General features: G+C 40.2%; 1 protein-coding gene across 9 annotated transcripts in view; it reads right to left on the bottom strand.

The window, feature by feature from the left end:
* Window positions 1-26,677, bottom strand: part of BCAS3 (BCAS3 microtubule associated cell migration factor) — a 772,682-nt gene that overhangs the window by 223,707 nt on the left and 522,298 nt on the right. The window contains exon 24 of one of the 9 annotated variants that reach the window (XM_036754182.1): window positions 25,142-25,284. The exons of the other annotated variants lie outside the window; for them this stretch is intronic. Coding sequence (XP_036610077.1) covers window positions 25,271-25,284 — 14 coding nt within the window. The 3' untranslated portion in view covers window positions 25,142-25,270. Of the gene's footprint in view, window positions 1-25,141; window positions 25,285-26,677 lie in introns of those variants that run through there. 9 annotated transcript variants of the gene reach the window in all.

Raw genomic sequence — 26,677 nt, 5'->3', positions numbered from 1 at the left:
GTGCTAGCTATCAGTGTAGCAACTCTAATATTTTGTGTTTAGTCTTTTTGAAGTGCTGAGTTTTGAGAAAATGCAATAATTATTTTAGCTCAGGCTCACCTGAGGAGGTCAAGGATTGTCTAATTAGGGCTCAACTACAGACGGACATTGGTGCCTCTTACACTGATTCCTTTTAGAAGTGAGACATGAATTACACTTCTAATACACTTCCATGGCCAACTCCAAGGCTGAAGTTAAAAGATGACTGAGCCAAGTACACATTCCCATCATCTTGCAATAGTGAGACTAGAGACCTGAGAGTGCCAGAAGATTAGGTAGATTTAACTGGGAGATTTAATTCTCACGATACAATTAGTAAATTGAATAAAAATAAAACATATAGATTTATAAAAAGTTATAAAAATAAAACATCATAATATATAAAAATATAAAAGTAAAACATTCTTCATTATCCAGGGACTACTTATTTTGCATGTGCATTGCTCAGGACCCCTGCTTCCGTCACCCCAACACACATTGATCTTTCAGCCATTATCCCAGTACTCATTAGCATTTCTAGCAAATGCTGTCCTTTGACTACAGAAATATCCACTGCAAATTGCACAGGTACTTTGAGTCCTTTTCCTAGGAATGTGAATTCAGTCATCTACACATTCACAAAGGCCCTCACTCACCTGTGATAAGAACAGGCCAAGGCAGGGCATGCAAACTTTGGCCATGGGACAGATATCTGGTCTACAGGCAGAGGCAGTTCAAAAAGGCCCATCAGTGCACTGGATGGAATGATGGGCTCAGAGTTAGCAAGGTGTGAATTCAAATCTTACCCCTTATACTTACTAGCTTGTATAAGCCTAAGCAAGACTTTTCTGAGTCTCAAACAAATTGCTAGGTTTTATCTGCTAAGTAAAGGGTGGATTGTGATGTGTCTAGTGAACTGGGGAAGGAAATGGCAAACCCCTTCAGTATCTTTACCAAGGAAACCTCAAATGGGGTCAGGAAAAGACTCAGGCATGACTGAAACCAATCTATTCAAAATAAATACAGAGTAATTCCAGTTGCAGATCATGACATCTCTTTCCTGATGTCATGGACTTCTTCGAATGAATAGATTGGTATTCACTGATCTGTGTATTCAGGTTTCTCCCTCCAGTAGATAAGTTCCCTTAGGGCAGGGGCTATACATATACTTCTACCTCCGTATCCCCAGTGCCTACCAGAATTCCTGGCATATGAGAGGTGCTCAATAAATGCTTTGTTGAATAAGTGAATGGCTTTATTTTGGACTACCGCACAAGGAAGGGGAAGAAAAGTCTTTCTTATAAGAACATGGCTTCTTTAGAAAAAAAATCGTGGAAGATCCCAGATTAGAGAACATGACATACCCTTCTCACTTACCACCAACCACACAGCTCCCTTGGCTACAAGTTGGGCTAATGCGCCCATGTTCCAAGTCTCTCACCTTCTCCAGCACCACATTTGTTATGGTCCAAGTCAAAACTATTCCCTTTCCTCTCTGTAAAGGAGACAGCATGCCCTGGAAAATGACTATATTGGAATCTAACTGCGGATTTTAAGTTATTCAAACATCTCTCTCACAGCTCATGTTCCCTGCTCAAAGCCATGGTGGCTGGCTGTTCTCTTCGGTGGCAGTGGATAGCTTTCACATTGTCTCAGCTGGCAAGCCTAAGAAACCCTAAGGAGTTTAGAATACACAGACACACAGACACAGACACACAGACACACACACTTTCGACGACCTTGTAAGTCTGGCATGTGGCTGAAATGTATGAGTTGGAAGGATAAATTTTGTTCCTTGGCTCCTTTCTGTCTTTGGTACTAGTGGACACTAGTGAACATCAAGCTCTGAGATTCTGGGACAAAATATAGTGGCTTTTAACTGATTACATATTTGAGTTAAGCATATTACTGGTTTATGGTTTTTAAAAGCAGCACCTCTAGTTTCTGATGAGACAAAAGCAATTGGAAAATGTATTATACTACTTTTTAAAAACTATTTGTCCTTTCTTGATGCCTAGTGGATGTGAGAAAACATTCCTTTAGAAAGAAAGGGAGTTAAACAGCTATCTTGTCAGAAAAAGAAGGCCATGGTGCAGCTAGGTGGTACAGTGTGTAGAGCACCGGCCCTGGAGTCAGGAGGACCTGAGTTCAAATCCAGCCTCAGACACTTGACACACTTATTAGTTGTGTGACCTTGGGCAAGTCACTTAACCCCAATTGCTCTGCCTTCCTCCCTCCAAAAAACAAGAAAAAAAAAAAGAAAGTAAAAGGTGGCAAGTTGGTTCTCCAAACTTAGTTCTGAAATTCTTTGTGCTCCCTTTCATGTCCTTTTGGCAGCGGAGACTACTGAATTCCTGGGACAAGGCCTAGCGAGGCAGGGGCAGTGTTTCACATCAAACACATACTTTGGAGGAACAATCAAGGACTTTTAGGCAGCTAGATGGCATAGTGGATAGAATGCCAGGAATCCGGGAGTTCAAATCTCGCTGCAGAAGATTAATAGCTGTGTGACCCTGGTTAAGTAACTTGACTCCTGCTGGCCCTGCTTCCTAATCCCTCATTGTTTATTGTCTATCTGTTAATACAATGCCCACCTCCAAGCTTTGAGGCAGATTGCTGCAGAAAGCAGGATGGTTGGGAGCTAGTAGGAAGCTGATTCATGAAATCACCTGTTTCTCTTGGTCTCCCAGTTCTGCTGCTGCCCTAAATTGGGGATAATAACAACACCCACGTTCCCAAGTGGTTGTGGGGATCAAATGACCTGATGATTGCAAAGGGCTTAGCACAGTGCTATGCCACGTAAAATGCTAGTTATGATGATGATGGTAGTCACTAACCTCAGGAAAATTTCTCCACGTAGAGATCTGTAAAGACACCCTAATCATTCCTAGGCCTTGGGGTAGGTGATGGAGAGATAAAACGGAGGTAGTAGCAGAGGCACAAAAAGTTCAGAAGCAGCCCACAGGGAGAGAGACCTCAGCAGGATGAGCCTATTATGATTTTGTTTAGCATCAACTGAACTGGGAGGTGAGAATTGCTTTGCTCCTTACAAGATGACAGTCTGGGCCCTGGCTAACAACAATCGATATTTATTAAGCACTTACTTTGTGCCAGGTCCCATGCTTGGTATGGTGATTGTTGGTGTTGTTGTTGAGTCATGTCCGACTCTTCCTGACCCCATCTGGGGTTTTCTTGGCAAGGATACTGGGAGGGGTTTGCTGTTTCCTTCTCCAGCTCATTTTACAGATAAGGAAACTGAGGCAGACAGGGTTAAGTGACTTGTCCAGAGTCACACAGCTAGTAAGTGTCTGAGGCCAGAGTTGAATCCAGGAAGAAGAGTCTTCCTGATTCAGGCCCACTGCTCTAGCCACTCTGCCACCTAGCTGCCTTGGCATGGCGATACAAAGACAAAAATGAAAATAGTCCCTTCCTTGACAAGCTTATGTTCTATGAGGGGAGCTAATGCATGCAACTATACAGAATGCCACAAAAGTTTTTGTGTTGACAACTGCACCAAGACTTTTGGGACAGGCTGTATTTAAAAAACAAAGTATACATGAAGTATATATGAAATAAATACTAGGTAATTTAGAGATAGATGGAGACCCAGATTTGAGGATCTGCCAGGAACATTTCAGAGTATGGGAAAGTTCCTTGACACAGGCAGCAGCAGAACTGGGAGACCAAGAGAAATAGGTGATTTCATGAATCAACTTCCTACTAGCTTCCAACCATCCTGCTTTCTGGAGCAATCTGCCTCAAAGCTTGGAGGTGGGCATTGTATTTACAGATAGATAATAAAAAATTAGATGTTTCACCTGGAGTCGTTTTTAAAGAAAACGCTTAGAAATGAGGTCATTTTCTGGCTGAAGAATGAAATGCCTGCGGGCACCTCCCCAGACACAAACTATCCCCCTTAGGGGCTATCCTAACCCAAGCAGGATGCTCTAGCTTTGTTCTATGTCTCCTAAGCATGTTTCCATTTTAAAAGCACCTTGGAATTAGGGTTTCATTATTTTGGAATACATGCTAAAGCTTATCTCACCAAAAACTTGCTGCCCTCAGTCAGACCTGTTGATGTTTCCAATTTCCTTATATAACAAGACTCTAATGTTGCAGAGGAAGTGGGCACATACTGAGGAATCAGGAGAGATCAAAAAGCATCAGATCCCTTAACCTCTAAGGTCAAGAAGTCATGACCCCAAGGCCTTGCAGTGAGGTAGAAGCCAAGAAAGATGTTTTCAGGTAGTCTGAAATGACCTCACCCTACTAGCCTTTTTCAAGGGGAAAGATGATAGGATCTAACACGGGAAAACCAATGCTGCCGACATGAATATGGTTACACAGATCACAGGGTCCCTACTAAAATTAAGCTGTCACTTCTGCCTCAAAAGGCAATGGAACAATTGGTCATCAGTTGCACTGGAGACTTATGGCCCCAAATTAATATCTGTCTGTGTGGAATGTTTTTTCCTCTGCCTTCTTTCCCAGCATACCTGTTACCACAGTCCAAACACTTCTGGTAAGGCACACTGGGAAGCATGTTCATTAGATGAAAAAAGAAACCAGACTAGATGGCCCCAGTGGAGCAAAGACACCTACAGGATGGAGTTAACCCTGTATTGTGACTGGTTCTTTTTTAAAAAAAAAAATTACTTTCTATTATTCTGAAGTTGACAATGTGTTTAGCTTTGATGGGTGCTGACAATGGGCTAAAAGGAGGGGAGTTTGGTTATTAGGTGTTCTGGTGCAATGAATGCACTGGCCATATGGAGCAAGGTCCTGTTTTCCCAACTAGTTTTTTGGGGCCCTCTGGTTTACTACAAAAATATCACTCGCATATTACCATAAACTGGTTTCCTTAGATGCGCCACCCCACCCCCGCCCCAAGCCCTGGCCAATTGCTGACAAGGAGATGGCTTTTGGGAGTCAGTCAGTCAGCATTCTTTATTAAGCATTTACTATGTGCCTGGCACTGTGCAGGGGGCTACAAAGAAAGGCAAAAGACAGCCCTTACTGTCAAGGAGCTTACAGTCTAATGGGGAAGAGAACACACAAAGCAACTATGTTACAAACAAGAAATATACAGCTCAAATTGGAGATAATCAATAGTGAAGGCACTAATATTAAAGGGTATTGAGAAAGGCTTGGTAAATGGCAAAGGCAAGACTTGAGAGCAGATGGGTGGTTTTCCATCTTCCCCACCCCATAAGATACGGTTAGGAGGGTGAATGGGCAGTTAGTTAAAATGTGAAATGACTGGCAAAGAAATGCAAGCAAGGACAAAGTTATACCACCTCTTAATGGGTCTTGGCAAATTCCCAGATGTGCAGCCCTCAAAAAAGGTTAGGAAACAGTGAACATAAGGGAAAAGAATCCATCCTCTTTAGCTTCTGTGAACACAGGAAGGGTATAATACATCTGGACATTCCATGATCAAGAAAGAATCCCATAGTAGCAAAACCATTCATTTCAGTTCCAGTCTGTGGAATACTGAGGGTATTTATAAAATATGCTGGAAATCTCTAGAGCTCATAGAGGATAGATTAAAGGGGTAGGCTCTAGAAACATTTGCCTTCCCCCTCCTACTCTCCTCTCTGTCTCTCCCTCCTTTCCTTTCTTCCTGTCTTCCTTCTTTCCTTCCTCCTTTCTCCCTTCCTTCCCTCCCTTCCTCCACCTTCCTTCCTTTGTTCCTTCTCTCTCTCCTTTTCTCTCTTTTAAGACTTGGTTTCTCTGTCTTGAACAGGTTGGAAGGGCTGCAGCTACTCACTAGCCCAATCCCACGATTGAATTGGCATGGAAGCTCTGGTTTGCTCTGTTTCTAACCCGGACTTTCTGTACACAACATGGCTGATCATATTTGTTCCAGACTTAGTGATGATGCCTGATTGGCTTAGCCCACTGCAAATTAGACCTCCCGAGCTCAAGAGATACTAAAATCTCAGCATCCATGGCAGGAGGGATTATAGTAGTGCACCGCCAAGCCTGGCTGCTACATGGCACATTTCAAATTCAAACAGGTCATCAACCAAAAACTAAGGCAGGGGGTGCTTTCTGATTCCAAGTGTCAAAAACTGGATGGACAACTCACAACCTGTTTTTTCCCTCTATCTGATGCTTCTTTGCAAATGCCAAGGAATGTATTTGGGTATAATTAACATTTCAAACATGTTCCATGAGGATTTTTCAGAAGTCATCAAATTTTCTGATAAAGTCTTCATGTTTGAACACTAGTTTAGACACTATAAAGTGAGGTTTATATGAAACAAAAAGAAATGGGAAGTTAATTAGTGGTTTTCTAGTAAATCAGGGTATCTACTATGGATGTGTCCCAAGGGTTTCTCCTAGGCATTCTTCTCTCTATATATGTTTTCCCTTGGTGATATTATATACTCCCATAATTTTAATGGCACCAAGGGCTGGATTTGGGGTGTAGGAATATCTGGGTTTAAATCCTGCCTCAGTCATTCACTAGCTGTGTAACCCTGCAAAAGGCACTTAAGTTCTCTGAGCCCCATTTTTAAAATTCGTGAAATGGGGCTCATGATATCATTTATCTCACAGGACTATCTTGAGCATCAAATGAGATGATGGATATCGAACATACTGCAAACCATAAAGCACTAGGCAGGTATCTACCATCATCGGTAGTAGAATAAGTATTTTTATGACTCCTGAATCTCTATCTTCAGCCCCAACCATTCCCCTAAATTCGTTTCACATTTCCAATTTCATGCTGTACATCCCTGGTGAATGTTCAAACTCACCATATCGAAACAAGAATTCAATTACTCCCCTAAACCTGCTTTCTTAATTTCTCTATTTCTACTGATAACACCACTCAATTACTTGGATTCAAAATCTCCAAGTTATCTTGGACTCTTCTTTGTCCACTTTCTACATAAAGTCTTAAAAAGGCAGTGTAGTACAGTGGAAAGGGCAATAGATTTAGAGTTGGCAATCATGGGTTCAAATCCGGACTCTGCTATTAACTACTTGTATGACCTCTCACCTGTCACTTGACAACTCTGAGCCTCAGTTTCTTCATATGTAAAAAGGTGTGGACTAGATTGCCTCAGAGGTCCCTCAAAGCTCTAAATCTATGCTTCTATGATTCACTGCCAACTCTTATACATTCTGCCTCGGCAACAGCTCTTAAATCTGTCCCCTCCTTTCTTCTTGCACTGCCCAAACTCTACTTCAGGTCATCATTATTTCTTGCTTAGATGACTTTAATAGCTTCCTAACTGAGCTTCCTTGCTCTGGGCTCTCTTCTTTCCAATCCACTCTTCACATTGATGCCAAAGTAATCTTCTTAATGCATAAGTCCAACCGTATCTCTCCTCTACTTAGAACTCTCAGTAGCTCCCTATTGTAGGATAAAATACCCAAGCCTAGCATTTAAAGCCCTCCACAATCTGAGTCCCACTTACATTTCTGGACTTATTTCACACTGTTCTCTTTCATCTATTTTATGTTCCAAATGAACTGGACCACTAGCTATCTCACAATCTCATCTTGTCCCTTCCTGCCCCTGTGGATTTTACGAATATGATCCCCTCCATATTTGAAACAGCCTTTTCCACATCTTTTATGTTGAAGTCTTTCCCTCCCCTTTCAGATCACATGCCATCCATCTCCTCCATGAAGCCCTTCTATGATTCTCTACTTCCCCCAACTCCTGCCTCCTCAAATCTTTCATGCCACTCTGTCTGACCTCTCCTTTTGGAGTGAATTGGTCTACCCAGGGATTAAACCCACAACCTTGGTCTCATTAGCACAGTGTAAACCAACTGAGTTAAAGAAAACAAAGTACCAGTCTACTTGGTCAAACCCATGCAAGGTTTGTTGAGGATAAGTAATAAAGAACATTACTTAAATTGCTCAGCTGTCCACTGCGTAGCCAGCCGTGGGATCGAGGGAGGTTAGGAGGAGTGAAGGTTAGTAATAATTTGTGATCTGGCAAATTTTTTATGCTTTCTCTGCAAAATGTCCCTAACATAATGAGTAAAGCTGATGTGCTTGCTTCTAGTAGCTCATTAGGTAAATGCCCACATTTACAAGGGGGAGGTAGGGAAGAGTGATTTAACCTCTGTGTCAGACTGCAGCAATCTGTAGGAAAGTGGCTATGCTTTGGCAAAACCCTCATTTCCCCTCCTTTACTGATTATTCAATCATGAGCTCATTCTTCCCACTAAAAGGTGTATTCATTTTTGGAGCTTCTCCTTTGTGAATAATAACCTGCTTGGGAGAGGGTGGATTGGGGGTGTGTGTGGAGAAATGATGGGTGTCATTCCATTTGGCTTTTGCAAATTTGTCCATTAAGCCAAAGATGCTGCCTATGTTCATGTAATAGAGAATAAATTTTCTACCATCAAGGGTAGCATCTTTCATTTCACCATTATACCTAAAATATGTCACTCTGGAAGAGTTTGAAGGACAGCTACACTCCCACCTTTGGCTCATAAAGCATCGAGGTTATAAAAACAAGACTTTTCCCCATGGTATGCAACCTTAAAGTGAACCTAGGAAAATGGTATTCTTGATTCCATTGCATATATTAGATGTGCAATAACTACATATTATACAGGTAAATCAAATTACAAAAAGTGAACCTTATCCTTTGGATAAAATTCTGGGACCAAGCCAACATCATAATTATCCTCTTCTCTTGCACTGACTGTCCTACATAAGTGTTTGGAAGATGTAAACAGGACAGAAATCTAAGATTGGTTCTTCAATCTGTCTACAAATAGCCATGACATTACACATAAACTCTTACTTTGCAGCAGATAGGCTTCCCATTTAAGTAGTCAAGGACTGTATCAGACACCACGGTAAACAGAAAAAAACCGAGCGTGAATACCAATAAATGCAAGCCTTCCGTCTCGGAAACTCTTCTCTTATTTGATTAAGTTAGGTGAAAAACAGAGCAGTCATGCTTGTAGCTTGTCTTCCTTTTCCCTTTCCTCCCCTCTTTTCATTTCTAATGCGAATCGGAAGTCTATGTGGAGCAGTCTGGCTAGCCCCAGTCTAACCTTCCCATCTGGAAGGGGACTAACCAGCCTTGGGGCTACTTCCAACCCTTCCCAGCTGTTGGGTTGGGGTTTTTTGTTTTTGCGGGCTTGAGAAAGCATATTTATATAAATGATTGCCATATCCTTTGCCAGCTGGTGACCCTGCTCTTGTCCCGGTTGGAGCATGGTTTTCATTTTTAGCGGCCACAGACTGGAACTGACCCTGATAGAGTTAGCACGCTATGCAAACAGCTTTACGCACTAGGGCTGTGACAGTTCAGACAATGGATGCACAGTGTAATCCCAAGGACCGGTGTTTCCCTTTGGGCGAATGTCACAGAATCCAGGGCTGGAAGTATCAGTTGAAAAAACAAATTTGGAGATTCACAGGACTGGGGAGTATTTTCCTCTTCAGTCACAGAGACTGCCATGATTTCAGCTAGGGTCAATTTGGGAAGAATTGAGCAACAATAACAACAAAGGAACAGCCTTTTCTTTTTGACGTTTCATATGCTCAAAAGTTTTCTGCTTATTCCGTTCAAAAAGATCCAAGGATGGTAACTTTTACTGTTTCCTACTTCCGAGTTTTTTTGGTGGGGCTTTATGTTTCTTAAAGAAACACATTTCCAGCTCACATATATATGTATACATGAGTACATGTATACACATGTGTTTCTGAGTTAAATATATATATACACACATAGATACACACACACACACACAATAATAACTAACATTTATTTAGTGCTCTAATGTTTGCAGAATGCTTAATTGACATCTGAGTCTCACAACAACTCTGTGAAATAGTTATTACAGATATTATCATCCTTTGTCAGGGAAGTAAGGCTCAAGGAGATTAATTTTTCCCCCATAAATTCTTCACTTTATTTCCATACATCTTTTTTCAGAAAGCTAGTACTAGATGTGGGCTGTGCACACAGGGCTTTCTGACTCTAGTCCAGGATTTTATCTGACACCTCAAATGTAGTCTCTAAATGCTATCTTCTAGAAGCAATTAGCTCCAAGAAAAAAAAAATAACAAGCGTTGAGTATGGACCTAGTCTAACAAAGGCCAAAAGTACTCAATCCTAGAAATCCATTCATTAGGTTACACCCATGTTTCTTTCCTGGATATCTTTAGCCACAGTGAAGCAAGAAAGTTCAGAAATAGACTCAAGGAACGGGGTCAGTATTCTGGGGATAGGAGTAGAATACAAGTTCGGAATAGGGGGGAAAGGAGAGAGCTAACGTAAAGAATTCATCAAGGACACTGTCTCCCTAAACAACTCCTGTTCCACCTGCAATGGAATTAAAGTATGAAGGTGAATGGTAAATCTCCCCAATGCTCAGACTCATTTTACGGATCAACTCCAGTCCTAAGTACAGATGGCGTCGGTATTCTGGTTGGTATGCTGAAGAGCCTTATTTTATTTAAATGCAGAAATTTAATTAAAGATAAATTTACCATCAATGCTAAAGTGATGCCCAGGATACCCAGACAGAAGGTTTTCAGATATGTAATCATTTAGAAAGGGATCATACGGCAACTGCAACTGATCATGATTTAGGTGGTCTGTTTGCAGAGGTGAAAGGAGCACAGGGGCTTGCCAAAAAAGCCCCCTCTCCCTCTACCCTGAAGGCAGTCTGTCTGTGGTGGCCTGAGACTACCACACACAACTGCAATTACAACATATACCCGTCCAGGAGACCAGAAGAAGAGTAGTTGACGAATGAGGGAACAGGGAGGTTGCAAGCAGAAAAAAAAAAATTTTTCCCCCTGACACAGGCATCCTCATTCTTTGAAAGTCAACACATGAGATTTAGCCATTGTGTTTAAGCAGTACATAGTCAGTATGTCTTTTAAAAATCCACATATGCTTCTGATGTCTGGGATCACTTTAAAGGCAACTCAAATTTTCAACCCACTTCATAATAGTGTGCCAGGAATTTCCACAAGTGCTGAGTGAATTAACCGATGGACTCTTTGAAGTCTCTGTAGCTCTGATTAACTAATGAAAAACCTGTGAATTCACAATGTAATCTTTTTTTTTCCCTCTTATAAGATATGCTTGTCACGCTGGAGGTGGTAAGACCAAGCCATCCACTGCTTACATAGGATCTGGATGAAAAGGAATTCCCTCATAATTGTTATGAGCTCATAGCACACTCCCCAGATGCATTTTTGATGAACATAATCTCTCTTCACCCCTTGTCTATTAGAATACTTAGCTCCTGGCTCAACTTCACTCTCTTACCCAGCAACCTTGGCACCCTAAGAAATCTACACAAAGAGAGCCCCCCTCTTGATTGGTGACTGTCACTTGGACAACCATTTCAGTAAGGGCCCTAGCTGGCCTCAGTTTACTCCTGGCTTAATTTGTTTGATGGACTTCATCTCCTTACCAGGTCCCTTGCCCTTCTCCCCCATCCCCCAGTATCTAGCTCCCCTTTATATGTTGTTTTCTCCCATTAGAATGTAAACCTATTGAAGGTTAAGATTGTCTTGTTTGTTCACATCTGAATCCTTAGCACTTAGGAAACTGTCTGGCATGTAGAACACTTAATGTTCTATCTATCCATCCTTCAAAAGATAGTTCAAGTGCCACCTCCTACACAAAGCCTTTTCTAACCGCCCCCCCCCAGTTGTTACTGCATTTTCCCTCCCCAAATTATTTCCTATAACTTTATCTGTGGATATGCTATATTTTCCCCACTTCCTCCTCCTGGTAGAAAATAAGTTCCTTGAGTTTAGGTATTATTTTCTTATTGTCTTTGAAGCCCCAGGGCCTTATACACAGTAGGTGTTTAATAAATATTTGTTAAACTGAACCAAATATTCACATTGCGCTTGTCTAAGTAACTAAACATCAGTGGGTGCACACATAGTACACAGAATAAAAACTTTATTCAAATACATTAACAAAAGAGCTGAATAAAGTACAGGTTTGGCAATGGTACTGTTTCTGCCTTCCACTCACTCACTACCACCAAGTACTGCTATTTCCAGCAATAAATAACCATTCCTACACTCTAGCCTTATCACTGCTTCACAGACACTTGTACCCAAACAATTCTGAAAACCCAGTGGGTTGTTATACAACCCTTTCTACACTTGAATTGGCTTTAAATGGAAAGAAAAAAAATCTCAGTTAAACTACAAAAGCAGGTTTCTTTATCTGCCACAGAGAGGAAAAAAGAGGCTATCACGAGCTAAGAGTATAGATGTGCCCTGGAGAAGAAGCCTCCTGGGTAAACAAGAGAACACTACATTTTTCTACAATTACATGCTCAAGGACCAGGCAGCATGGGACCTCTATACACTCTAAGATTAGTCAAAAGGGCAAGAAAAATCAGGAAGTCTAATGGGCTTGATTTGGGGATTTAGAATGCAGTACAGCCCAGATTCCCTGAATAGAAGGTGTGCAGGAAAAAAAGACCCAAACAATCGTTTTACCAACCAGAACTTCAAGAAGGGTAAATTTGCAACAAGTGGGAATTTCCAGGGCTGTTAGCAATACGCAAAAATGCTCCCTCTACAATATTCTCCTGAATCATCTTTAGCTAAAAGAGTAAATCTCTTGTTAAGTTACCAGGACAGGAGGGATATATAATATTATTTTCTAAAACAAAAACAAAAACAAAACCCCCAAAACACTGAGAAATGTGAGATTCTACTTGCAAAGAAAGTACTGAAAGTGAAAGAAAACTATTTTTAGAGTTTCAGACAACCATGGAACTTGGTTTTGGTGAGAGGTTGATTCTTTTTCTCTGAAGTATCCTATTTGTTTTTCTAGCCAAAATTATTTTTAAAAAAACAATCTCCAAGCTGGTTGAACTCATTCTTCAAAAGTGCTAATTTTGCTAACATATAATTCAGCAAGGTGGTTTGGTAAGAAAGCCATCATTCAGTATTTGCTATTTGCTTCTTTCTTTGTTGCTTGTGAATTTACCAATCTATTTAAGTTGACCTTATCAAATATAGGCTACTTTTAAATGGTGGCATGGATATTTTGTCAGGGTCCTGAGTAGATACGAAACCTTCCCATGTCTTTCTTTTCTCTCTTCGTCATTTACTGAACTCCCATTATAAGTATCTGTCACTCACCACCTATGAGTGACTTTAGGTAAGTCACTTCCTTTGGGCCTTACTGTTTCCCCGACTCTAACTCCCTAATATAGTGTATCTTCCAATGTCTATGCTAAGAACCAAGTGTCCTCCCTCTGTACCCAGGAAACTTCAGTTCTTCTCCATTTATACAGTGGGAACTCCATAAATTCTTGTTGCAAATTAGGGTTGTTACTGTTGTGGAAGTAAAACTGACAATGAAGAAAGACACAAATTAAATCTTTTTCCAGGAAATAAGTGAGGTAAAAGAGTAGAAATAGATCTAAGAACTAGATATATCCAAGCAACTGAGTTCCTAAATCTACCCTCTCTCCTTCACCTTCTACACTTGATGAAGAATACATATTGAGAACTGACCATGCATCTCATGGGGAAACTCTTCCAAAAGGAGCACTAATTGGAAGCAGTCCCCCTGCATCTTGATAGCTTTGGGGATGCATTTAAAAGATGGCTGATGAAACCACAGCATAGCAAGTAATGACTTTATTTGAGGGTGGAATGGAGAGTGGGATATAAGTTTTAAAACAAAAAGGGGTTGCAGAAACCAGGATACTAAACTAATAAGTACCTTTAAAAAAAACAGTAACACAAAAAATACAGTTCTGGGTTAGGAATGGCTTATGTATAATTCATCCCACAGAATGGAAAGGAAAAAGATTTTCTTCGGATTAAAACTGATATGCATCCATAGGGTTACAATACTTTGGTGCTTAAGAACTAGGGCAACGAGAAGATTAAGTTGTAAATGTACAAGACTGAGTAACAGCACCAAGTTATAAAAATCAGGGGTGTGTGTGTGTGTGTGTGTGTGTGTGTGTGTGTGTATGCACGCACTAGAGGAAGAGAAGCCAGAAATGAGGGCCTTGAATTAAAAAAAAAAAAAAAGATTAAAAAAATTAGTTCTGAGGTAGTCTTCCTAGAAAATCCTAAAATTTCTGGAGGGAAAACTTTGCTTTTTTTTCCAACTACCTTTTATATTTTTCAGTTCATAGTGAAAAACCAAAGGTTGAGAAAAATTTGGTACATAGGAGGGTTTAAAATTATTTTCAATATACAAAATACGGATCCTTTAAAAAAATCTAGGAAGATTAATTTGGCATGTCATACTCAGAGGAAGAAAAAACTCTTTTAAAAACTTAGCTGCTAATCTTAGGTTAATAGCAGATGACCCCATCCACTCTTAACCTCCAATAGTGACCTCCTGACCCACAAGCAGTGGCTGTGTGCAGAAGCACGTTGCCACCGGAGTAAATAAAAAGGGAACACTTCGTGCTGAAATTGTTACTGCTAATGACAACTGACACACACTTTACACTGCCAGTGGGCAAAGCCATCAATAAATAACTCTAAACCCGTTGGCCAATGTTCTCCAAACTTATTTTCCCCTTTTTTTGTTCTTAGTTTCTTTCTTCCTTCTTTCTCCTTCCTTTTCTTTATTCCATTCTTTCCCTTCTTTCATTTGTTTGTGTCAGGAAGAGTATAAAGGCTTTTTTGAGGGTAGGGAGAGATTTTTTTTTTTGTTTTGGGGGAATATGTTTGAGGACAACTAAAAACAATAGAAGGCTGGCTAGGTTATAAAGGTAAGGGGACCTTGGTCCCCTTAATTTGGTGTCCTCATTTCTGAAGTCTCTTATTTCTGTCTCTCAAAAAGAGGTAGATGCTGTGATGTAAATGAAAACAACTTACAATGAGACCAAACTCAAATTAACTTCAATCAATCTGGGTCTCAAGAGAAAAGGAGAAAACCTGCCATGCTTCTTCTCTGTTTGTTGTAGAGGTGGGGAAACTAGGATTGTGGAATGCTATCTTATGTTATATTGTCATATATGGTCATTTCATCAGTTGGATTATCAAATTTTTCTTTGTTACAAGGGACTCAGTGTGGAAGGGGGGAAGAGAGTATATTGAGAAATGATTCTGAGGTTAAAAAAAGTAGGCATAAATAAAGAGCAAACTACATGGGTAGATGAGTCAAGAATGAAACAGCATGACGCAATAATAATTCATTCCCTTTTTTATTGGCCTTGACCTTCAGCTCAAGGTAAACTGTCGAAAATAGCTTCATGGACACGCCTCATCTTACAGGAATTTTTGACTGCAACACATGGCCAGAAACATAAAGTTAAATGGAAATGGGAAACTTCAAAATCTTCTAGTCCATATTTCTGGGGAACTATTTATGATCTCTTAGGAAGACCTTGGTCCTAGTGTTCCTGATCCATTCAAACTTTGCAATAGACTCTATTTTAATGAGTTGTATCTACAAAAATCAATTTACGTTTTTTGATGCCAGTTTCACACTTTGAACCCAACAAAACAAAATGTCACGGAGGGTGATTTTCAAGAATCGAGGACTGGGAGGGGTCATATACCTATAGTCATTTTCTTTGTAATTTCAGTTTCTAAATATTTTTCTCCTGCAAAGTAACAGAAGCCTACATACAAATACAAGGAGTAAAGTAGGAAAAAAATGCCTAAAATCAGACTGAAATTTAAGTGTGAGAAGTCCTATAATTCAAAGAAATAATCTGAGTTAAGTATACATTTTTTAAAAGAATTATGGGTGATTTGCCTGTATACACTAGCATAAACACATGCAAGTATATTGTATGGGAAAAGAAAGAATCTTGGCAAAGTAAACTTGGATGAAACATTTTGAAAATCATCCTTTATAAAATGAATTTGTACGCTAGAAATTTGATATGATTTGGCTCTCTACTATCCGTCATCTCCACCTCCTCTCAAATATATAGAGACTTTTATTGCCTAGATTACTAGATAGAGGGAGAGAAAGGAAGTTTTCAGGATTTTGGAAGTATGACTTTGTTGTCATCAGTGGAAAGAATACACATGACCTCTCCAAGACAATACCTTTATGTTGTAATCTACTAAGTAAATTAGGTGAGCCACTCTAGAAGTAACACCGGAGAGCAGCAAATTGTTAACATTTATCCCAATGCTAGTAAAATGGGATGTAAATAAAGGTTTTCTTTCTTAAAGCAACACCAAAGTTATAAAAATGATGACAATAAAAATGATAAAAGTTTTTTTTAAGGCTTTCAAAAGGGGCAAGACTGTGTAACTGTAAAATTTACTTTCCCAATTTCTAATTAAAATCTCCCCTTTTAAAAATGCTTTCTGCTTCAGAGTTGTACATGTGTAAAAGATGCTTTGACATGCCTTAAATTGATTCGTCTTACACTCAGAGGGAGGATAACAGTGATTTGTGAAAGAATTTTTTTTCTGTCTTGCACACATCTCTCATTTGTCCATCTTAATTCAATTAAAGGAAATAAGGACAGTTTGACCGATGAATGAACCATATTTTAACTGAGGACATTTCTATTTAAACTGGAGTATATCAACCACTATAATTGTCAGCCAGTTACTTCCGATCTCTAACTTTTGTTTTGAGAGGTCATAGCATGGTCATAGAGGAGAACATATTAGAATATGGGTAACTATTTCAACCAAAAGCCAAACAAAGAAAAGAAAGATTGTTCTCATCCCTGTCTTACACAGGGGTTTCTCTACACCTACCATAACCTTTTACTTCAACCCCAATAAAAATCCTAACTTTTACCAGGGGTTTTCATAATCATTCAGTAAATTACTGCTCTCTCCTTCAAATTCCCAACAAGGAATACAAGTCTCCAATCAATATCATAGATAAAAATTCAACAAACTGGTCTCAATCGGCACTTTTGTGTGCATTATCAAATGTTCTGGTTGGGGTGGTATATAAATCCAAAGAATATACTAATATCTAAAGTTCCTTTGTATGTACTTAGTTTGAGATGCTGATTGGTACAAGCATGATTGTTTTTTCTTTACTCTCACCACCAGAGAGAAATACACTATACTTGGCATAGCTACAGTCTAATCTAAAGAATGGCTCTGGACTCCAGCTTTAGTGTAATATGAAGGAAGGATAAATAATTTCCAGAGTTTTCTTAGTTCTATTTCTTAGTCAGGAAAAATATGACAAAACGTGATAGCAAGGTATAGGATGTCAGCCTTCATAATAAGAGAGGATAATGTTGTAGAGGGAAAATACTACTGGATTTGATGTCAAAGTATCTAGGTTCTATTTCTCATTTTACTACCTACTGCCTGTGTGTCATACAACAGCAAGTCCTATAGCCCCTTCAAACCTATTTCTTCACGTATAAAACAATGGATTTGGATTAGACGATCTTTCTTCCAACTCTAAATCCTCTGAATCTGAGAACACAATTGGCTCTACCTTTAAATTAATGTAAATTTTCTTGAGAAATTACTGTGGTATTATAAACATTACAGGGGGGAAAGGGGAAAGCAAACCTTCAAAGACAGTTACTGAACAGAGGATACTTCTCTAATGCTCAGCTCAGTATCAAGGAAGAGATCCCCATCATAGTGATCACCCAGTATGAAACTGAACACACACAGACCTTATCAACACCAGGATGACAAGAGTCCACAGGGCCTGGGGTGCTTATATAAAACTTAGAGTAAGTGGCATCTCTGGGCTCACATATGAGATAAACACCCAGCCTTTCTTTTTGGTGGTTAAATGAATTATTAGATGAATAAGACGATCCAAGCTTCTGCTGATCTCTAACTTGCTTTAGGATAGTCTGATCATTCTCCACTTAAAAGAGACACCTAGAAAAAAAAGTCTAGATACTCACTGCCAAAAACTAGTCAGAAGAACAACAAAAACAACAGCAGTTGTAGCATTAACAATAGAGCTTCAGGGTACATTATATAAAATCACTCGAGAGGCTAAATAAGATGAACATTGTGCTTTTCTTCTAGCTACCTATGCTGCTAGATGGCACCAAAGGGCACAAAGCGGGGGTGGGTGGGGGGCGCCTGGAGTTAGGAAGATCTGAATTCAAATCCATCCTCAGACGCTTACTAGTTGTGTAACCCTGGGCAGGGTGTATAAGCTCTAGTCGCCTCAATGTCTCCATCTGTAAAATCAAACACCTATCTCCCAGGGTTCCTGTGAGGACCAAATGAGATTATGGTTGCAGAGCACTCGGCACCTGGCACATAGTAAGTGAGGAGGCTGTTGTGGTTGTTACTAGTATCATTACCTGTGAGCTGGCATCTATTTGTTCTCAAGCATGGAACTCCTTACAATGTGGGACACGGTTTGCCTCCCAAGGGGCCAGAAAGAAACGGGGGACGTTTAAATGTCTTTCTTCAGGTTGGCCAGATGGGGTCAGCACTGGTGTGCACAAGAGAAATTAAGATATTTTTTGATCTGGCAGCATGGTGCAGTAGAAAGAATGATGGACTTGGATTTAAGAGGACCTGAGTTCAAATCACAGCTCTACTGATTTTTAGCTAAGTGACTTTGGGCAACTCACTTAACTTTTCTGTGCCTCAGTTTCTCATCTATAACTGAGGGGACTGGACTCAATGGTGCTAGGGTCCCTCCTAGCTCTTAAATCTACGATGCTATGCTCCTGTGATGTGAACTCCAGAGAAAGAACGGCAGAAGTACTATAGAAGTACTTGGCATTCTTCTCTCATCCAGAAATAATTGGGGAATTAGCTCCAGAATCAAAGGTGTTCATTGTAAGTGCTAGGAATGAGGGAGTGCTTGGGTCAAGGTCAGTCGCATGCTCTGTGCCCATCACCTTCCAGGCTCACTAATAAAAAAGCCATGAGAAGGCAATCAGGTAAACCAGCCCCCTTTTCCCAACTGCTTCATGCTTCTTATTCCTCCTTCTTTCCTTTCTTCTACTTTGTGAATTTCTCTCTCAACTTCTGAAAATTCTCTTTCTTTCCTTTACAGATGGAGGATACTTCCCTTCAGGCCAGGAAAGGTTAGTCCAAGGCAACAATGGACTTTCCATTACTGCCTGGTGAAGGCACAGAGATAACTTAGCACCTGTTGTTTCTGTTTATTCAACAATGATGACAGTCTTCACTGGAGAACTCCAAAAAACACCTGCCTGATTGCCCTATTGAACTATGCGGATGCTGAGACAAAAAAACCAAATGCAGGAGCTTCAGGCCTTGTAATGCTTTCTGAATTTGCAACATCATTTCTTCACCAGTTACTATAGAGATGATCAGGAATATACTTGCAAAGAAAAGGTCACCTCTCTGTTTATTAGGGTAGAAATAGCCAGATATACAAAGGTTCAGAGAAAATATCACTTAAAATCCCACAAGCTTTCATCCTGGCCTGGATATCAGAGAAGATCTTATCATGGCTTCCTACTACTGTCTGATTTATTCTTTGCTGAAAGCCTCTCCTCTGACCATCTCCCACTGTACCTGTGGCGTGGCAAACATCTGGGCATTGCCAGAAAAGCCTTGAGCTGGATCTAATTCCCAACTCTTCTTGACTCCTCCTCAGCTATGTCAGCAGTACAGATGTTGTTCACGGTCTTCCAAGGGCATCTCATCTCATCTCTTCAGGCGAGAGGTTGACAAGAATAAACCTTCCATCCTCCCCAAATCATGTGGCCTTGCCTCTCTCTCTGAGGCCTGCCCTGCTGAGCACACAAGCACACACAGATACACAGGCATACACCATACAAGACCTTGCACAATGGTAGCACATTTTTTCTTGCAAGGTAATATCCTCCCCCTCAAGATGGGCCTCAACTTCTTTGTTCTGCAAGCCCTCTTCATTGTATCCATCCACTGGTGGTGTTGGCCTGCATTCCAAGTGACCTTACATCAGAGGAGGAGGGAAACAGCACTTCTCAACAGCATCTTCTTTCACATTTTCTCTCAAAATTGGGGCAAAATTCAACTTGAAAATACTTCTGCCCTGTGGTTCCCAGTTCTTTATCTATGGCAACCTAGGTAGAAACTTCAGTTTTTTATATACATGTGCAATATTTTTTTGTAAGTGAGGGGAATTAATTTTACAGGATTTTTTTAGTGTAATTATATTTCATTTCCTGTGTTTCTCCAAGGTAAAGGAAAGTATTGAAATATTTGAATTGAATCTGAATATTGAAAATCTCCTGAGATTAAAAGGAAAAGGCAAAAGCATCCAACTGAGCATTTACGCAGTCCTTTACAACAGAATCCAACCCAAATAAGCATTTATTAGGTGCCTATTGTACTAAATACCAAGAATCAAGGTTACTCAAAGAGTCCCTGCCCTCAAGCAGCTTATATTCTACCAACCTAAGTAACCTGGGACTATGCTAACAGATTAATGAATATTTGGCATAACAAAATTAACATCCAATGGGACCTCAAACTTCTAGGAACATCACCACTACAGGGATTTCCTTCACAGCACGCAGAGCTGCAAAGCAATTGCCTCCTCTCTGCCTGTGAGAAAAAAACCAACATTCCATAAATCCACAGTTTGCAGATATATTTATACTGAGCATGCCAGGGAATACAAGGGGAATCTTCCTGCCATAAAAAAAGGATCCTCTGCTGATGGAGAGACCTGTCAGTCATTTTAGATGCTCCCACCCAAACAGGGACTGAATGGACCACTTCAAAACACAGTGGAATTTAACCTGTAATTTCACAGAGAGCTCACCCACCTCCTCTCCCCCTTTGGGATTTGGGGGTTGTTCTCCTGTGTTAATGACCTCACAGCAGTAGATAGATCCCATCCTTCTGCTTTTCTTTCTTACTGAATGATTTACCTAAAGCCAAAGCTGGGCAAAATGCCACTAATGCTGCTGTAAAGCCCTGCTGCTCCAGGAGGGAGGGAAGGAGGCAGGCGACTGAGGGTTAGGAGGTAATCAAGCTTACAGATTAAGGCTCACTAAAGCTACAAGATCAGCACAGCTCATGGTGTTTATTAACTCTTCCAGTGCTGAAACTTCCCCTTCCCCTACCCTCTAGGCTAGGCACCCAGACACAGAGACTGTCTTTCATCATTGGACCCCAAAGGTTGACCTGCTTTGGAGGTCAGCTCTTCAGCTCACCAAGGGGTCTGTTCCCTAATGTGGCTTCCTGAGTGGCCCCACAAATCGTCAAAGCACTCCTTCTATTCACAGTTCAGTGTGCCTGCTTTTAAGTCTTTCACTGAGCCCTAGAGAAACTGTCATTCCAGAAGACAATATAATTTTCCTGTCCATCACAACAGCTCTATCTGCTCTCTGCTCACTGAGCTTTTGGTGTCAAATGAGTGCAGCAGGGGTTAACTTCTGATTAGAAAAGAAGCTGGGCCAGCCGTGTGTTTTAGAGACAAAGACAACTACAATTCAGACAAACACTTGATTACAATTCAACAGCTGTTTATGGAAGCAAGATTTTTTTGAGGAGCTACATCTCCTTTGAATCAAGAGCCCCAAAAAGCCTCTCCCCTTGCCCCACTGACTCTCTTTACTTGATGACATATTATAATCATATAACACATCCAAACAATACTTTGCAATTACTCTTCTACCCTCACCCCCACCTGCCACCCACCCCACCTGTCCAGTCCACTTCTCTGCACAGGAACCAAAGAAGTGATTCATTCTGAATGACCCAGAAGGCCTGCCTAAGGGAGCTCTTCAAAAGCATCCTTTTATGAACTCTGAAATTTTCAAGTTAGCCACATGACCTACACTCTGGATTTCCATAGCCTTCAGTTCCAAAATGGAGACAGTCCACTAGTAAGTGTTGGTACCAGGGCTGCATATGAGCTGTTGGTCCAAATCATTCTGGCTCCTCTGCCTAAGAACTCACCACTTGGGTTTTTATTTTTAATTCCCCCCATTTGGTTGGTTTGGTCCATTATATTCCATTTCTTTGACAATAATTAACAAATACAAAGCGGGGGGAGTTATGTCAATTACTTTTGAGAAACCAAAAAAAGTCACAATGATGACATTGTTAGGTGGACTAGACAAGGACGACTTTATTTCCTCTACCCTAGTTTGAGGCAGATGAACTCGGACTTTATTGATGTCAGCAGCAGTAAGCCCCTAATCACAAAACACCAACGTTTCAGTAGGGTAATGACCCATCTATATATTTAAAACAAGGGTCTCATTCATCATAATTCACATTAAAAAAAAACACCCTCTAGCCAAACTAGTGGAGGGAATGTGTGAAAAGTGATTGGATGGGTAAAAACTCTGTATGCAGCTGGAGAGGCCTAATTGATTATACTCTGCTCCAGCAAAACCTCCTGCCCAGTACATCAGATCTTTATCTAACTGCATTTCAATTGATTTTCACTGATAGGCTTCTTTCTTATGTCTGAGGCTTAAGTACTAAACTAATAAAAGGATAAAAGACTTTGTAATACAGATTTCGAAAAAATATCACCCATCCAGATTTATATGAAATAAGATAGAGTCTTGGGAAGGTGGATTTCACCAAACCCCAAAAATTGGAGAACCAGTAGACTATGGGATCCCAAACTGAGAATGGGAAAGGACCAGGCAGCCCAAAACAAACAAATAAATAAATAAATGTCATATGTTAGCCTCTTTGAAAAGCCTAAAGTGAGAAACTAACACTGATAGTCAAAGATAGGACACATTTCAATCAATACCTTGTGAAGTAAAGGCTTCAATCTGATGGAAGATTGAAACCTTTGATCAATAAGTGGATGTGTTTGTGCCTACAGAGAGATGGTTCAAATGCAGGAAATCAAAGCTGAAAAAAAAGTAAAATGGCTAATCTTTTATATTTATAAAACAAAGGGTGTAGAACAGACACACAATTTCCTTGTGAAGCAAAATCAAAAGCAGTGAGGGATCCTTCATACAATTGCTTTAAAAGTTCTCAAATGACATATCTTTACTAGTGCTTTGGTTTAGGACCCTGCTGATTTAATTTTCTCACTAAGTGGTAATGAGGGTAAAAGCTAGAAGTGTGTTGCCACATATTATGTATATGTGTGTGTGTGTGTGTGTATATATATATATATATATACACACACACACACACACACATATGTTGTCCTGAAGAACTGACTAGCTACCAGCCCAGAGACATACCTAGTAAGCTGAGCAAAACAAACCTCTCTAGAACACTACAGATTCATGCAGAAGATTTTAGAATAAGGCTAGTTTATTTTTTTTAACTCCACCCATTGATTACTTAGTACCAAAACAACCTCATTATAAGGTGGTTTTGCCAATAAAATGGCATCCCAGCATGGATCAAAAGGACAGAACTGTAGTCCTCTTTAGGTATACATACATATGTTGAATAACCAATTCAGTGCTATTCATGCCCATGGCACAGTGGATAATAAAGTGCTGGGCCTGGAATCAGGAACTCTTTCTGAGTTCAAATCTGGCCTCAGATACTTACTAACTGTGTGCCCCTAGGCCAATCACTGAACCTGGTTTGCTTCAGTTTTCTCATCTGTAAAATGAGCTGGAGAAGAAAATGACAAACTACTCCAGAATCTTTCCCAAAAAAACCCCAAATAGAGATACAAAGAGTCAGACACAACTGAAAAACAACTAAACAACACAGTTACTTTATTAATTAAATAATATTGATTCTTTAAGCTTTAGGATATCTGGGCTAATTCAGAGAAATTAAAAGTGGCAAAATTTGTTTTAACTGACCTAGGTGAAAATGACCCAATCAGAACAGATTTCTTTTATTTTGAAAACAAATCTCTAATTATTCCTATCACCAGCTCTACTATCTCCTAGTCAGATGGGTTGTAACATCCGTATAACAAATGAAAAAATCATATTGGTTGATATGGCTTTATATTCCTTTATGAAGTTGGTGTTGATAATCTCCAAAGCACACCCATGATTCTTTAAATGAAACATAAGAATGCTGTCTCACAGTACAGTTAGGTTATCCATGTGCAAAAACCTAAGCCAAGTAATTACACATCCACTCAAAGGATTAGACACATAAGATTTCTTTAAATATTTAATAAAACTACACAGCTATACGCGGAAGATGACAGTCTTTTGTTCTAGATTTCTTGTAACTGCTATGCTCAAAGCGATTCACCATTTTGCTTTAGGTAAAAATAATTTTAGGACAATTTATACAAAGTATCCTTAAAGACAAGCTTAGTATCAATGTAGGGTCCTGGTGAGAGATCTGGTCTAGAAATCCAAATGAAGTAAGTGGGTGCTGAAGTTGCTGAGAAAACATCTGTTTTAGAATCTGCGGGTGGAAACCCACAATAAAGACTGCGTAAAATATATCCAAGATTTTGTTTGCTGGTTGACTGGAATTACCCAAACATCTGCTCTTTCCAACTCTCACCTTTAAGCTGTCTTATCTGTCTACTGTCCCTCAGAAAGGAAAGTAGTTTTTGGACAATCAGTGGGTGCTTAGGCAGAGCCAACCTGATCGTTTTGTAGGTGGAAAGACATTTGCCCAATGCTCCCACTCAGAGACAGCTAAGCCCAGGGAGCCTGAAATGAGCTTCATAATGTACCTACCCTGGTTACAGGCACTTACTAATCTTTAAGCCATTAAAGCAAAGGTTCTGACATGGGTTCTTTTTCTCATTCAAAGAATTCAAATGCTCTCACAGATTTCAGTTTTTAGCACTCCACCTGGATTACTCCAGTGCACTGCTGAAACAAACACCACTCACCCGAGGATACCACCATGTTGTAATTATAATATGAGCTATGAGCAACTCTATTTATAATGAACATGAGCCCTCGGGAGAAGTTAATGAACCAAAGCTGACCTTGATCAGTGACTCAGATCCTACAGCACAGGGCAGCACCTACCCTCTGTGTTCCCACATTTACTAACCTTTGCTATATCAGTTATCAATTGACTTTCTTGATCTTTCAAGCAGATCACACATTTATTTTCTGATCAATCATTGGACCCCAAACTCATGGACTAATTAAATTACTGAAGGAAGACACTGTGGAATGCCTTATAGCTAGGGGAAGTTACAGATAGCTTTGGGACGAGGCAAGGAAATTATGCCTGGTTCTGCTTGTTAATGAATTTGAGTCACTGTTTGAAATAATACAATCTTTATTTGATATTACATTGTTTTCCCACACAAACTGAGGTCAAAACACTTTACAGGTTGTTAATGAAATGCCAAATAACAGCAGTAGGAGAAGGGAGAAACAAAAGAGGCCCAGGGAAAAAAGACGGCTCCAGATGGCAGCTGTAAATAGGTGCAGAAGTGATGGCAGGAGAGATACCAAGAGGTTCTTCCAGGTAGCAGGAGCTACAGAGGAGAAACTGTGGAGGGATGGAGAAGAGCCCAGAGTTAGAGAAATGGAGGACAGACAGATAGTCAGAGACAGATAGAAGGGTGGGGGGGGGGGGCAACTAAAGCATGCCCATGCCTAACGTTTCCAAAGTGGAAAAGAATATGTCTCCTAAGCTGAGAGAGGAGAGAATCTAAAAATCTAAATGATGTGATCCCAGTTTACTTTTATGTTGGGGAGGCAGAGGTTGCCATAGCATACAAATTAATGTCTCAACAGACATCTGAAAAATGTAAAGTCCTCAAAGAGCTCAACAGGGGAAGGAAGTGGTAGGACATATACACAAACAAATACAATGAAAACTGGGTGGGAAAAGGGAACTGGACCTGTTCTTTCATTGATATAGGGACCTTCCAAGCATGGAGAAATAGGTCAGCACCTTCCATGCAAGTTATAGTGACTTGCTCAAGGTCACAGCACCATTATGGATCAGAGGAGGACTTGAACCCAGGTCTTTCAGAATTAGAGGGCCATTGCTCAATCCATTACACCATGCTACTTCTTATAACACAAGTTATATTAAGGGAGAGTCAAAGGAGATAGTCACAAAGCCTACTCCAGGAAGACATGGGCCTAAGACCCCAAAATGAGGGCAGTCAGAGCAAGGAGGCAATGGAAGCAGGTTTCAGCAGCCAAGGCAGACTCTCCTGTCCAAATGAGCATGTCAAAAGTTGTGAGAGATCGGGAGAGGAATAGAGATTTAGATCTAGGAAAGGAAAACAGTAAGACTTCAAGAAAGGGCATGCTGAAAAGGACAATGGGACATAAGATTGTTTAGGAATGGCTTAGAAAAAAAAATAGGGGTATAGTTCTCTTAAAACTTACTCTTCCAACATTCAAAGGGAATGTATTGCTTAGCCTGTTCCTTAGGGTAGAGGGATAGGGTGGTGCAGTAGACAGTGTACTGGACAAGGAGTCAGGGGGCCGCATTCTGCTAACCTTTTGCAGTGCTTCATTCAATGTATTTGTATCCCTCGCATCTAGCCTGACAGAGAGTAGGTACTCGGTAAATATTTGTTGATGGATTGATTATGAGGATATGCAACCCTGGACAAGTCACTTCATCTAGCTGGGACTAATTTTCATAATTAATGAGAGAAGAGAGGTGGATAAAGCTAATCCTTTCCAGCTTTAAAATTCTATGATTATGTTTGAATACAATGGTTTCTCCTTTCTCCTGAACTCATAAAACTTATTATCTTTACCTCTCATTGGGCAAAATTAAGCATGCGGTGCCATGTACTTTTATTCAAACTTTACATATATTTTCACTTCATCTCCCCAATTAAGTAACAAACTCCTGGAGGTCTGGGAAGGAAGGTTCTGCTTTCAGTTGCAGAAACACAAATGGCTTATGATGGCAA

This window comes from Trichosurus vulpecula, chromosome 4 (genome assembly GCF_011100635.1).
Source record: "Trichosurus vulpecula isolate mTriVul1 chromosome 4, mTriVul1.pri, whole genome shotgun sequence".
In the NCBI taxonomy this organism is placed as follows: Eukaryota; Metazoa; Chordata; class Mammalia; order Diprotodontia; family Phalangeridae; genus Trichosurus; species Trichosurus vulpecula.
Note: the sequence above shows the minus strand (reverse complement) of the source record. Positions and strands in the feature narration are given on the sequence as shown.